The 12,570-nt window shown below is 37.9% G+C and overlaps 1 protein-coding gene, 1 long non-coding RNA gene and 1 other non-coding gene across 7 annotated transcripts in view; 1 reads left to right on the top strand and 2 right to left on the bottom strand.

Moving 5' to 3' along the window:
- The window catches only part of LOC105731338 (uncharacterized), a 60,671-nt gene extending 53,279 nt beyond the window's left edge, over window positions 1-7,392 (bottom strand). For 3 of the 5 annotated variants that reach the window (XR_010345395.1, XR_010345397.1, XR_010345398.1), the window contains exons 1-4: window positions 7,268-7,392; window positions 6,603-6,655; window positions 3,250-3,301; window positions 1,092-1,261 (exon numbers count right to left, since the gene is read on the bottom strand). This is a non-coding gene — a long non-coding RNA (uncharacterized LOC105731338). The remainder of the gene's footprint in view (window positions 1-1,091; window positions 1,262-3,249; window positions 3,302-6,602; window positions 6,656-7,267) is intronic. The other 2 variants (XR_010345396.1, XR_002477713.2) reach the window with 1 other exon arrangement.
- Window positions 7,393-7,481: 89 nt separating this feature from the next.
- Window positions 7,482-12,570, top strand: part of METTL14 (methyltransferase 14, N6-adenosine-methyltransferase non-catalytic subunit) — a 43,449-nt gene continuing 38,360 nt past the window's right edge. The window contains exons 1-2 of the mRNA XM_012473035.2: window positions 7,482-7,682; window positions 12,438-12,526. Of these exons, the coding sequence (XP_012328458.1) occupies window positions 7,617-7,682; window positions 12,438-12,526 (155 nt within the window). The 5' untranslated portion in view covers window positions 7,482-7,616. The remainder of the gene's footprint in view (window positions 7,683-12,437; window positions 12,527-12,570) is intronic.
- LOC135277907 (U6 spliceosomal RNA) lies at window positions 8,418-8,524 on the bottom strand. The gene has a single exon (XR_010345469.1). It is a non-coding gene; the product is annotated as a U6 spliceosomal RNA (small nuclear RNA).

Raw genomic sequence — 12,570 nt, 5'->3', positions numbered from 1 at the left:
GAAATGAGTGTAGCTATGAAAGGGCAACATGAGGGACCCTTGTGGTGATGAAAGTGATCTATCAATGCCAGTATCTTGGTTGTGATATTGGACTATAGTTTAGCAAGGTGTTATCACTGGGGAAACTGGCTAAAGGCTACATGGGATCTTTCTGTGTTATTTCTTATAAGTGTATGAGAATCTATATCTCAAAATTAAGTTTATCTTTTCAAAAAAAGTTAACCATTTGACATATTTGATATATTATCTATCTGTCTGTCTGTCTGTCTGTCTATGTATCTATAAAAGAACATCTTTCAGTTAAATGCACCACAGGATTTGTTGTGGAAATTTTGGGTAGGGCACTAGGTAAGTAAATGCAACATTCCAAAGTGAGGACTGAGACCACCTGGTTGTAGGACTTGTACAAGAAGTAGAGCATAATTGGCTGTAAGGCTTTAAACTACATTATCCACTTTGAAAGTCTAAACTGGTTGAGAATTAGAGGCTGGAGGAGAAAATTTTTGGAAATTATTCTTGTTAGGCTACAATACCACCCCTCTCCTCAAGACAAGGGGGTAGAAGGCAGTCTCTTTTCACCCTAATTCAAGAGAGGAAGCTTAAAGACACCACTAGAAGAACTTAAGGTCTTAGGGACATGGATGTGTTTACTTCTCACTTGGAAAATCCAGAGAAGTAGAGCTGGCTGGTTGTTCAGAGGGCAGAGACAAAAAGGGGTAATGTGAATGTTTAGAGGAGCCATTTTGTAATAGGATTTCTGGTTTTACTTAATTCCAGCAGTAAAATAAATATTACTTCCAAAGTTTGTTGGGGACAAACAATGCGGTTTTCCTTTGAACCAAATGTGTACCACTCACTTAAAGCCAGCATGGGTCTTGTTAGGTTATGCTCAAAAGCCAGGCAAATAAAGGTCCAGAAGGAACAGAGATGTATTAATCCTTCTCACAGGAACCCACAGGTTGGGTAACATGGATCTCAGAGGAACCCATGAAAATGCTGATGAGAATAAGAGTCAATTTTAAATATCTGTCAAGTCCAGAAAATTTCAATGCTGGATCAGGAAGAAAGTATTAGTTTAGTTTGAACATTACCCTTAAGCTGCTTCCATTAAATCTTCTCCTCCCCCACACTCCAAACCTGGGAAACACTGTAGGCCTGGTGAAATCAAAGTTGGTGCATCCCTGTGCGGAAAGAGGGAAGCAGAAGATTGTGTCCTCTTGTCTCTACCTCCCAGACTGCTGGTATCATTCCTGCAACTGGCCTGGAAGTGTGGCAGGAGAGAGAAGCCTTAATTCTATAGCAAGAATTAAATTTTAACCTCATATTTGGTTATTAAACTGAGATTAAAGCTTAAGTAATCAAATAACCATTTCTAATATTTAGGAATGAACACAAAAAGCATAGAGACTGCATAAGTTTACATTCAGGGACAGAGGAAGAACCAAATCCACAGAAAGGGTAGAAGAAAAATAATTAATTTTTCTTGATTTTACACTATGAGTCCTGTTTATTCAATATTCTGAATAAAAAGATACTCTTCCTATATATCTTAACAAAATTTTTCCAAATTATATGTTAGCATATGTGTGTGTGTGCACACATGTGTACATACACATACATTATGAGCTTACCCCCCCCTTGTATGAATATAACACCTGTTTCCAGCAGCTACCAATGTAGACTTAGATACAGATGTGGTAGAGCTGCTTCTTCAAAATATGATTTCCAGTTTTCCTGAATACAGTTCTACCAATGTGAAACTATATTTTTGCTTAAGTATTGCCATATGCAAGGTTCAGACTTTAGATAAACAGCAAAACTATTACAGTTGGAAGTTTAAGTTGGAATCCAGTTCATATCCAGGATGAAAAGATACCCAATTTATTTCCTTTCGGTAAAGCTTTTCAAGTTTCTGTGGCCACCAGCCAAAGCTATTTTTCTCTGCTAAATTTCACCAGAATCAACATGTTTTGGTTTACTGTACAATCAACTCATAAATGGATGTGAGAAAAAAACATTAGATGTAATTCAAATCAGAAGGAATTCTAAGTAATCAATGTCTGACCGGTGAACACTAATTCTGCATCACTCATAAGTTATCTGACATAAATGCCCAGAGGAGAATGCTGGGAAGCCAACAATGAACAGTAACTCCAGTGATTACTTTCGGATGCACTCATTCATAATCCGAAACAGATTTAGTGTGTTTGCCATAATTTTTATTATCTTTCTTTTGAGCATATATACAAAGATTGCCTTTCGTATTCACTCAAAACCTAATTCTTTGGGGTAAAAATTACAGTATTTCTATTGGCTACAATAATGTGACATACATTTTAAAGAATGTGTACAACTAAATCCATTTTTATGCTCATCTGGTATAAAGTAAAAAAATATTTTTTGGTATTTTTCTAATTTATAATAATATTTTTTTAATGGCACAAAGTTTACCGTTTACAAATAGTAGTTTGTAAATTCTCAGACCAGATCTTTTATTGTTTTGGGTTATAAAATGATATAAATATTTAAAATCCCAAACATATCATTAATAAAAATAAGTAGGACTTAATGATATTGTATTTTCAATCTCTTTGAATGCAAGCTTTATTTTTTATTTTTTTTTTATTTTATTTTTTTTTTTTGAGACGGGGTCTCACTCTTGTTACCCAGGCTGGAGTGCAATGGCGCGATCTCGGCTCACCGCAACCTCCGCCTCCTGGGTTCAGGCAATTCTCCTGCCTCAGCCTCCTGAGTAGCTGGGATTACAGGCACGCACCACCGTGCCCAGCTAATTTTTTTTTGTATTAATAGAGACGGGGTTTCACCATGTTGACCAGGATGGTCTCGATCTCTCGACCTCGTGATCCACCCGCCTCGGCCTCCCAAAGTGCTGGGATTACAGGCTTGAGCCACCGCGCCCGGCCGCAAGCTTTATTTTTGATTCATCATAGAATGCACTTTCTTTTTCTAATTGCTTTTACCATTTCAAATTTAACTTAGGGAGAAAATACTCAACTTCAGGAAAAGAATTAAGTTGTAAAAACAAATTAAAAAACAGTGTTAAACTATTTAGACTGTTTGAATAAGCTACATCACAGAATTTCATATTCTTTAAACATCACAAAGTTAATGCCAAGAAGTATTTGCCTGATAAACAATTTCATTTCTTATGTAAGTATGGTAACTTATTACAGAGATCCCTATAAGCAATTTATACATACAGCTATTTCACACAGCTATTTCACTTACCTTGACAAGTTTTTAACTAGCTATTTTCTGTAATGCATAGAGATACAGTGACCTGCCAAAGAAAATAAATTATAAAAGAGATAAATTAGAAATTAATTACTTTTTTTGTGGGGGAGGAAGGAGTTTTGCTTTGTCTCCCAGGTTGGAGTGCAGTGGCAAGATCTCAGCTCACTGCAACCTCCACCTCCTGGGTTCAAGCAATTTTCCTGCCTCAGCCTCCTGAGTAGCTGGGATTACAGGTACATGCCACCACCCCCGGCCAACTTTTGTATTTTTAGTAGAGACAGGGTTTCACCATGTTGGCCAGACTGGTCTCGAACTACTGACCTCAGGTGATCCACTTGCCTTGGCCTCCCAAAGTGCTAGGATTACAGGCGTCAGCCACCATGCCTAGCCTAGTTTCATTTTAAAGATATATTTCATTTTAATAAATTTTTTATTCCATAAATATTTAAGATAGTTGCATTATTAATTTTTTTTAGGTAGGAATACATTTACAGGGGATGCTTCAGTAATTTTATATAAATAATAAAAACTTTTATAGAAAGTATTATTTTATATGCATTTTTTTCCCAGTTTTTTTTTTTTTTTTTAGTTTTAGGTATTTTAAAAGCCTGTTACTTTTCTCTCTTTAAAAATGTAGTAAACATTTTTTACAAACCTGTAATGCTATATAGCATGAATTAAATGAAATTCAGGATAGTCCAGGTGCGGTGGCTCATACCTGTAATCCCAGCACTTTGGCAGGCCAAGGCAGGATTGCTTGAGGCCAGGGAGTTTGAGACCATCCTGGGCCACACAGTGAGACCCCTGTCTCTACAAAAAATAAAAATTAGCTGCGTGTGGTGATGTGCACCTATAGTCCTAGCTACTTGGGAGGCTGAGATGGGACAATTACTTGAGCCCAGGAGTTTGAGATTACAATGAGCTGTGATCACACCACTGCACTCCAGCTGGGCAGCAGAGGAAGAGATTCTTTTTTGTAAAAAAAAAAAAAAAAAAAAAAAAAGTCGAAGAAGAAAGAAAGAAAAGGAAAGAAACAAAGAAAAAAACAGAGGCAGAGACAGAGAGAAAAGAAAGAGAAAGAAAGAGAGAGAAAAAGAGGAAAGAAAGAAAGAGAGGCGGGAGGGAGGGAAGGAAGGAAGGAAAAAGGAAAGGAAAGAAAGAGGAGGAGGAAGAAGAAGGAGGAGGAAGAGGAAAAAGAAATTCAGGGATTAGTCCACTTGTTGGACTTTGTTGTATTTACCTCTGAAACTGTTATTTTGGTCTCAGAAATAAAACAGAATCGGTATCAATGACAGTTATACATTGCCCCAAACCATGCCTTTCTTTCTTGTCTCATTTCTTTTTCTATAAATCAATTTAGAAAAAAAATCTTTTCCACATTTTATCTCTTGATTTGTCCCTTACTTTTTATTGTCTTTCAGTCTATTAATGACACAATTTGTGACTACCTTTCTTTCTCCTCTTTAGATTACTTTCCTTTACACTACACAATGCCATGTCCTTATTTTTCTAAGTTTTTTGTAGTTGCTATGAGATATTACCTTGATGCAATGGTGACCTCCAAGTACAGTACAAGGCAAGCTATCCTGGAAGTCACAAACCAGGCTCAAAGATTAAATGAAGATGTTTGAATCACATCGTTTATTAAATCACTTTAAAGCACATAACCTGAAGCAAGAGGAAAGAGATGGGGTAACTTTCCACACTTAGGATAGGGTTCAAGTGGGAAAGACCACACCAGGTGAATCCTGAGTTAGGCAGTATTCATATATCCTGTGTCTCTGTCCATCTGTGGCATCAGCCTTCTTCACTGATGGTTAGAACAGATTGAAGTTTGAGTGAGGTCAACAGACAGAAGGTGCTTGGGGCCAATGATACACACTTGCTCTATTAAAGACAAACAGTCACAAGTACGCCTGACCACAGCCATAACTTGTCAATCAGCCTGGAAACAGCTATGGGTATTATAAGCATTTCTTAGGTAGAGCATATGTGGTCCCACGGTAGGACCGTAAGCGGCTGGTATAAGGGTGATAAGTTCTTTCCATTCCTTTCCATCTATAAATAACACTCTCCTTTCTTTCATCATACATTTAATTTGGTCTGTCTAGTTTTAATGCATCTTTCAGATTGTTAGGTTCTTTTGTATCTATATTTAGTACATTATGAATTCTACCTATGTCTCACAAGCTACTCGATTACCCGTTATCTGTGCTTAACACATCCTATGGGATTAATCCACCTCATTCTGTGCTCTATGACAGAAATGAATTTTCTCAATGAATAGAGCAAACTCATGTTACACTAATCAACCTTTATTTTCTCATTTATGCAGTGAAATGTATTGACATTATTTGTAACGTTTTTGTATTATTTTATTCTATTCACCTTGTCATTTCTCACTTTCCTTACAGTTTTTGTCATTTTGAAGAAAACAAAAGGGATGTTTGGTGCAAATTCCCAAAATAAATCAAACATTGAATTCTCAATGTTTCTATTTGATATTGACATACAGGCTCATTGTTAAGGGTGTCACCCTCTTAAGATGAAGAAAAGAGGGGCTGCTCTAACTGGCTCTAGACTTTGTAAGGGACATAGACATTGCTCTAGATGCCAGTAGCAGAGTGTAAAAGAAATGGACAACAGTTTTCCCATGTTCCACCTTTTGATTTCCTTCCTGTGCCTCCAGTGGGCAGAGTCTTACAGGAAGCCATCTAACAAAGAAGGCTGGGAAATGTAGTCTGTGGACTCCCTGCCTAGCCATCATCTCGAAGCTAAGGGTCGGTGAGTATGGGGCTCAAAGATTACAGGCATATAATCTGCATAGCACCTTATCAGAAAAAAAAAAAATCCTCCATTTGATAGTAAACTCCGTAAAGAAAAACTGACTTATTTTGTAGTTAATCTTTGATGAACTCTATAGACTCTAGGGCTTATCACAGTGCTTGCCATATAAAATGTTTGATCAATATCAACAGACATTTAAATGAATAAATGCCTATTCTTACCATTGGTAAAATTTAAATCAGTATTCAACTTAAATGATTGGCAGGTAATACAATTGATTTTTAAAGAAATACATTTTAACTCATATGGACATAAATGCGTTACAGCATCCAAATAGTGCTGACATGACCCAAGGAATTTAGAACTACTTGTTCAAAATTGCCTTCCAGACCTAGTTCTTGAGAAATATATTATAATTATTTCTAGTTTCCACTAGTCCTTGCCCACTTTTGGCCCAGTCTGACTCAACTGGTTTTAATCTGGATGATTTAATATTATTTTTGAAAATTAAATCCACTCTCAAAGAACAGACTTGTTACTAATTTTGGTTAAGTACTTACCATGACTTCCAATTAAACTTGAGGCAACATGATGTTTTAGTCCACTTCCGCCGCTGTAAGTTTGAAATAAGATGGCAAATGTGATGAATAATAATGGTAATAACTCAAATAAGACTTTGGCCTTTACTACCTTCCTTTGAGGAGAGAATCACCACCTCCCAGCCCTCACCCTTCATCCTTCATCCCAGAAATTACTTCCGAGTAATTTCATGAAGCTACGTGTTTCCTTATCCTTGGGTTATTTTCAGTTAAGACAAATGTACAAGCACAAAAAGGAGTCCCTTAGCTTCTGACTCCTGGGACATAACCCAAGACACACTTTACTGTCACACACTCATTTCCCTAAACGGAAATAGCTCTATGTGCCACGTTCTGTTTATCCTTTCAATCACAGTTCTGTGAGGTAGACACTTATTACTCCCAGTTTACAGATGAGAAGACTCAGGCTCAGGAAGGTGGTTAACTAACCAAGGCCACTCGGCTAGGAAGTGAGAGACCAAGATTCAATCCTGGGCAGTCTGGCTTAAGTTTGTGTTCTCAGTTAAAACAAAAAAATTAAATGTATCTGGCAATTTTTTAAACGTCAGGAATTGTCATCTGTGTAATCAATTGAAAAGGGAATCAACACTTCGGAAACAGTATGATACACCAAGGGAGCCCGATACCCTGGCAAGGAGAGATAAAGGAGACGTCAGTGACTGTCCTCCTTCCGACCAGCTCAGACCATCCCATCCCGCGGCGGCCTAGGGGCCTGGAGACCTCTGTAACGCCACAGATCCCTTTGTGTCTCTTCATAGTGGCGTCAGATCGCGAGCGTACGGAAGGAGGCGGGACTTCCGGGCCAAGCGAGCCAATTCCTGCCGCGCCGGAAGTCCCTACTGAGGAAAGCATGGCGGTTACTCTCTCCTTAAGCTCCCGGTGAATACTGTGTTCCACAGACTCGGAAGAAAAGTTGGACAGGGGTTCACTGGCGATTGACAAATATTCGGGGTAGTGAAAAACAGCAGTTGGAACATGGATAGCCGCTTGCAGGAGATCCGGGAGCGGCAGAAGTTACGGCGACAGCTCCTCGCGCAGCAGGTCCGCGGCCCTGGTGGTCCCTGTGGGAGGGATCGCGAATTCGAGTGCGCGGTCGCCTCCTACCTCCACACTCCGCCTTTTTCTGTTCTCTTTCTACCTGCCGCTGTCAAGGCCTTTCTGGTCCTGCGATCCTGATCCCTGGTTCTCCCTTTCTTGCTCTCAGTTTTCGCGATTCTTCGAATGTTTTTCCATTTCTTTCCGCGGTCTTTGTTATGCTAAACCGAATGCTAAGATTGGCCTCGAATCTCTGGAACGCCCACCGAGTGTCTGGCAAGGATGTACGCTTTGGTCTTTCTAAATAAATTACCGCAGTTCATTCTGGGATGAGTGGCATGTTATCCCCTACATTTCTCTTCACTATTTAAATGACCATCTGTTTCTTTTCCTCGTGTCAGCACCAAATTCTTGAGATTGTGGTTTCATTGTGAAATATGTTTGCAGTATTTGACGTCTTTCTAAGGACTGCACTGGAAGTAGCCTGAGTGTAAATTTTAGATTCTGCATCTTATGTACAGTATCCTTGTCACACCCACAGTTAATATTTGAAATCTTTACTCTGTGTTAGTCATAATAATCTCCTGAAACAGGTAGTGTTACCTAAACTTAACAAATAATGAAATAGGCCCCATAGGTTAAGGAATTTTACTCCTGGTCGCTCACTTCTCGGCTGGGGAATAGAACCTAGGTTTGTCTCCCCAAAGCTTGTCTTCTTTTTTTTTTTTTTTTTTTTTTTAAAAAAATATGGAACGCTTCACGAATTTGCGTGTCATCCTTGCGCAGGGGCCATGCTAATCTTCTCTGTATCGTTCCAATTTTAGTATATGTGCTGCCGAAGCGAGCACCCAAAGCTTGTCTTCTAAACCATTGTCCTTCACTGCTTCTTGTGTATAAGTAAGTTAACATTTGCCGATCAGTAGGGTATACGTGAAGAAAATGCAGATTGTGCACAGTTCTACTTAAAATCGAGGCTATGTTTTCCATTCTACCATTCAGATCAGTAAAAGTGATAGAAGAAATGCTCATGGACTGTAATTGGTCATCTTGCTGTTATTTTTCAGTAATGAAACTTGGTTTTAGTAAATGGAATTCTGAAACCTATCCTATTTATGATCTGATGAACGGATTTATGGTCTACTGCTGAAACAATGGGAACTTAGAATCACATTTGTTCCTTGTCCCTCTGGCATTATGATCTTGGACAAATCGAGTATCCTAAGTCTTCTTTTCCCCAATTTCTTCAAAAATGTTCAGTAGCTCTTTGTTGCTACCACAGAAGATGTTTTATTCCTTAATATTGAATTCAAACTTCTGTTTGACTCAGGACACATTCATAGGACAATTATTGAGTGTTTTACACTCAACAAATTGCAAGGGGCTCTAGTAGGCATTGGCAAATGAACTACAAGTAATAGGTAGTCCCTATCCTTAAAGAGCTTAAAAAGTGCATAAAGTTTAATGATGGTTGCCATTTTAAAAGTCTCTTCTAATTATGTGTCAGACTAAGATTTTTACGTACATTATCTTCCCTCCTACATATCAGATGCTATCTGCATTTTATAGATGAAGAAATTAAGTCAAAGAATTTAAGTTACATGCCTAAAGCCAAAAAGCTGGCAAGTTTGCAAGCTGCGATTTTTAACTTAGGCCCTGTCTTTATTAGTGCATCTAGCTGTCTCCTGGTCTTCTAGTTGGACATGAACCATTCTACTTCAGTAAGGATGCCCAATATAATCAATGACAAACATCCTCTTCCTCTTTACCAATTAGCTTCAGCCTCTCTTTCACTTACTTTTGTCTTTATGATGAACATGGCAGACTGGTTTATTACTCTCCAGAACACGCTTTGTGCAATATACGCTTTACAATGTTTTCTCCTTCCATTCTGAATTCCTTGTAGCTTCCATGTCACAGCTTACAACATAGTGATGAAATCTATCCCAATCACCTTGGCTTAGGCTCATGCTTTGAGCTTTCATTGTCCTTCTTGTTGAGTCTACTACTCTATATAGTTTGTTAATTGTCAAACAGAATACAAACTGTTCGGGTGCAGAGTCTTTGCGTTTGACTCCTGTTGGGTTAATCTTCTATCCCAGCATTGCTTCTTGCACAAAATAAACTTTTAATAATTGTTTGTTGATTGATGAAACATCAGTGTAGAGCACAACTCTGTGTGTATAATTTGCTTAGGTCTGCTGGTTGAAGACATTGGATGCATTAGGTAGGCCCAGACCATGATGTTGGCAATTGGATGCTATCACCAGCAACTTATACCTGCCTTTTATTTCAGCTTGTAGTTTTGTTTTATGAATTAGTTGCACTCTACTTAGCCTTATTTTAACCATTATTTGTTAACATTTGTTAACTTCAAAAGATACCAAATTGTTATAATTATTCAGATAACATGTTTAGTGCTACCATAACAACAACAAAAAAAAGTTGGCTTGTGAGAAGACAGTTAAACATGTAAGCAGAATTATGATTTAATATGTTTCTCCTGTGATACATTGTATCCTAACTGAGACCCTAGTAGGAAATCTCATTTGTTCATTCAGCAGATATTGATTAACATTTACTGTTAGTCAAGTGTTACACTAGTTGCTGAACATATAGGCAGGGTCTTCCTCCAGGGATTTTACATTTTATTGGGGAGAAGTGAACAAAAACTGATAAAATAATTGAAGTATGCAAATAATTGAAAGTTTTGACTATGAAAAAATGTAAATAGAAAGTAAAAATAAAAGATAAAATAATTGAAAGTTGTATTAAGTGCCATGAAATGGATAAGGAAACAAGGTAAAAAGGAGAATAATGGAAGGGGACTGCTTATCCACACAGTTAAGGAAAAAAATCTCTGAGTAAATAATGTGTACTCATCCGAGATAGGAAAAGAAAGGAGTCAGTTACGGGAAGAAAGTTAGATAGCATTCCAACTGTAGGAAGTAGGTCTGTTGTCTCCTGACTAAGGAGAAAAGGGGTCAGAAAGAGTTTATGGAGGAGTTGAAATTTCAGAAAGCATTGATGTATTGGAAGAGATTTATCATTGGGGAAACCTGAGGGGAGTCATATTGTGTGGGTGGACTACAAGGTTAGTGGATAGTTGTTTAAGATCAAGGCTAGTGACTTGTTAGTCTGATATTTTAGTATGCTTCCTCCCTTTTCCTGAGGTAAAAGGACTGTTTAATACAGATTTCTTCATGCCTTTCTTGTGCTTAAAATATGTGTATTTAGAGATAGGGTCTTGATCAGTCACCCAGGCTGGAGTGCAGTTATGTGATCATAGCTCACTCCAACCATCAGCTCCTGGGCCCATGTGCTTGAAAATACTAAATGGTTCCTCATGGCCTATAAATTGCATTCTACATTCTGGTCTGGCTTTTAAAGTTTATTTATGAATTGGTTGCACTCTATTTAGCCAGCCTTATCTTAACCATTATTTGTTCACATTTGTTTGTATTTTGCAAAATTTTCCCAACTGCCAAACAAAATTTATGTTACCATTTTAAGGTAATAAAGTTCAGCATTGTGTCTATAAATAGTAAAACTTAGCTTCAGTAAAACTAGATAGATTTTTTATTAGTGCATAGGATATAAATTACATTATATAAGCTGATGCCTACAAAATGATTAACTTGGTACCCACAACTCTATGCAAACACTGTCTTAGCTGCTTTTTTTTTTTTTTGGTTATTGCTACTGCAGGATGAATCTCTTTTATCTGAAATGCTTGGGCCAGAAGTGTTTTGGATTTCAGACTTGTTTTCAGGATTTGGATTATTTGTCTATTACTTACTGGTTGAGCATGCCAAAACTCGAAATCTGAATGCTTCAGTGACCATTTCCTTTGAATGTCATGTCAGTACTCAAAAATTTCCAGATTTTGGAGCATTTTGGATTTTCTGTTTTGAAAAGCTCAACCTGTACTAAATCGTGTTTATTACTTTATAGGAAATTGGCTAAAGTGTCTTATTTTCAAATACAGATAGCCCTAGACTTACTATCATTTGACTTAACAATTGACTTTATGATGCTTTGAAAGTGATGGGCGGTCGGCACAGTGGCTCATGCCTGTAATCCCAGCACTTTGGGAGGCCAAGGCGGGTGGATCACGAGGTCAGGAGATGAGACCATGCTGGCCAACATGGTCTCTACTAAAAATACAAAAAAATTAGCTGGGTGGGTGGCACACACCTGTAGTCCCACCTACTCAGGGGCTGAGACAGGAGAATTGCTTGAACCCAGGAGGCAGAGATTGTAATGAGCTGGGATCGTGCCACTGCACTGCAGCCTAGGCGACAGTGTGAGACTCTGTCTCAAAAAAAAAAAAAAAAAAAAGGAAAGCAATAGGCATCCAGGCTGCTCCTTGACTTATGATGTTATGATGGAGTTATGTCCTGATACATCCATTATAAGTGGAAAATATAAGTTGAAAATGCACTTACAACATTTGTTTTGAAACAGATTTACTTTCAACTTACAATGGGTTTATCAGGACATAACCTCATCGTAAATCAAGGAGCATCTGTATAACTGAAAGCATAACATGCTTTGCCAACCATCAAACTCATCCTTAATACAGTTTGTTTCCAGGTTTTTTCCAGTTTGTCTTGCAAGCTGATTAATTCATTGTGTTTGTGTGTGTGTGTGAATTAAGGTGTTTTTGATTTTTAAATATTTAATATATCAAATGCTGCTACAAATGCTTAGAAAGGCTGTCTAATGCATTGTGACCTAATTTCTGATTTTGCCTTTTCTCAGTTGGGAGCTGAAAGTGCCGACAGCATTGGTGCAGTGTTAAATAGCAAAGATGAGCAGAGAGAAATTGCTGAAACAAGAGAAACTTGCAGGTCAGTCAAATAATTTTTTTTTCTTTGAGACAGGGTTTCACTCT

The sequence above is a fragment of the Aotus nancymaae genome, unplaced genomic scaffold (assembly GCF_030222135.1).
Source record: "Aotus nancymaae isolate 86718 unplaced genomic scaffold, 86718_ANA_hifiasm-v0.15.2.pri h1tg000033l, whole genome shotgun sequence".
NCBI lineage: Eukaryota > Metazoa > Chordata > Mammalia > Primates > Aotidae > Aotus > Aotus nancymaae.
The sequence above is the reverse complement of the archived record's forward strand: the minus strand, read 5'-3'. Positions and strand labels throughout refer to the sequence as shown.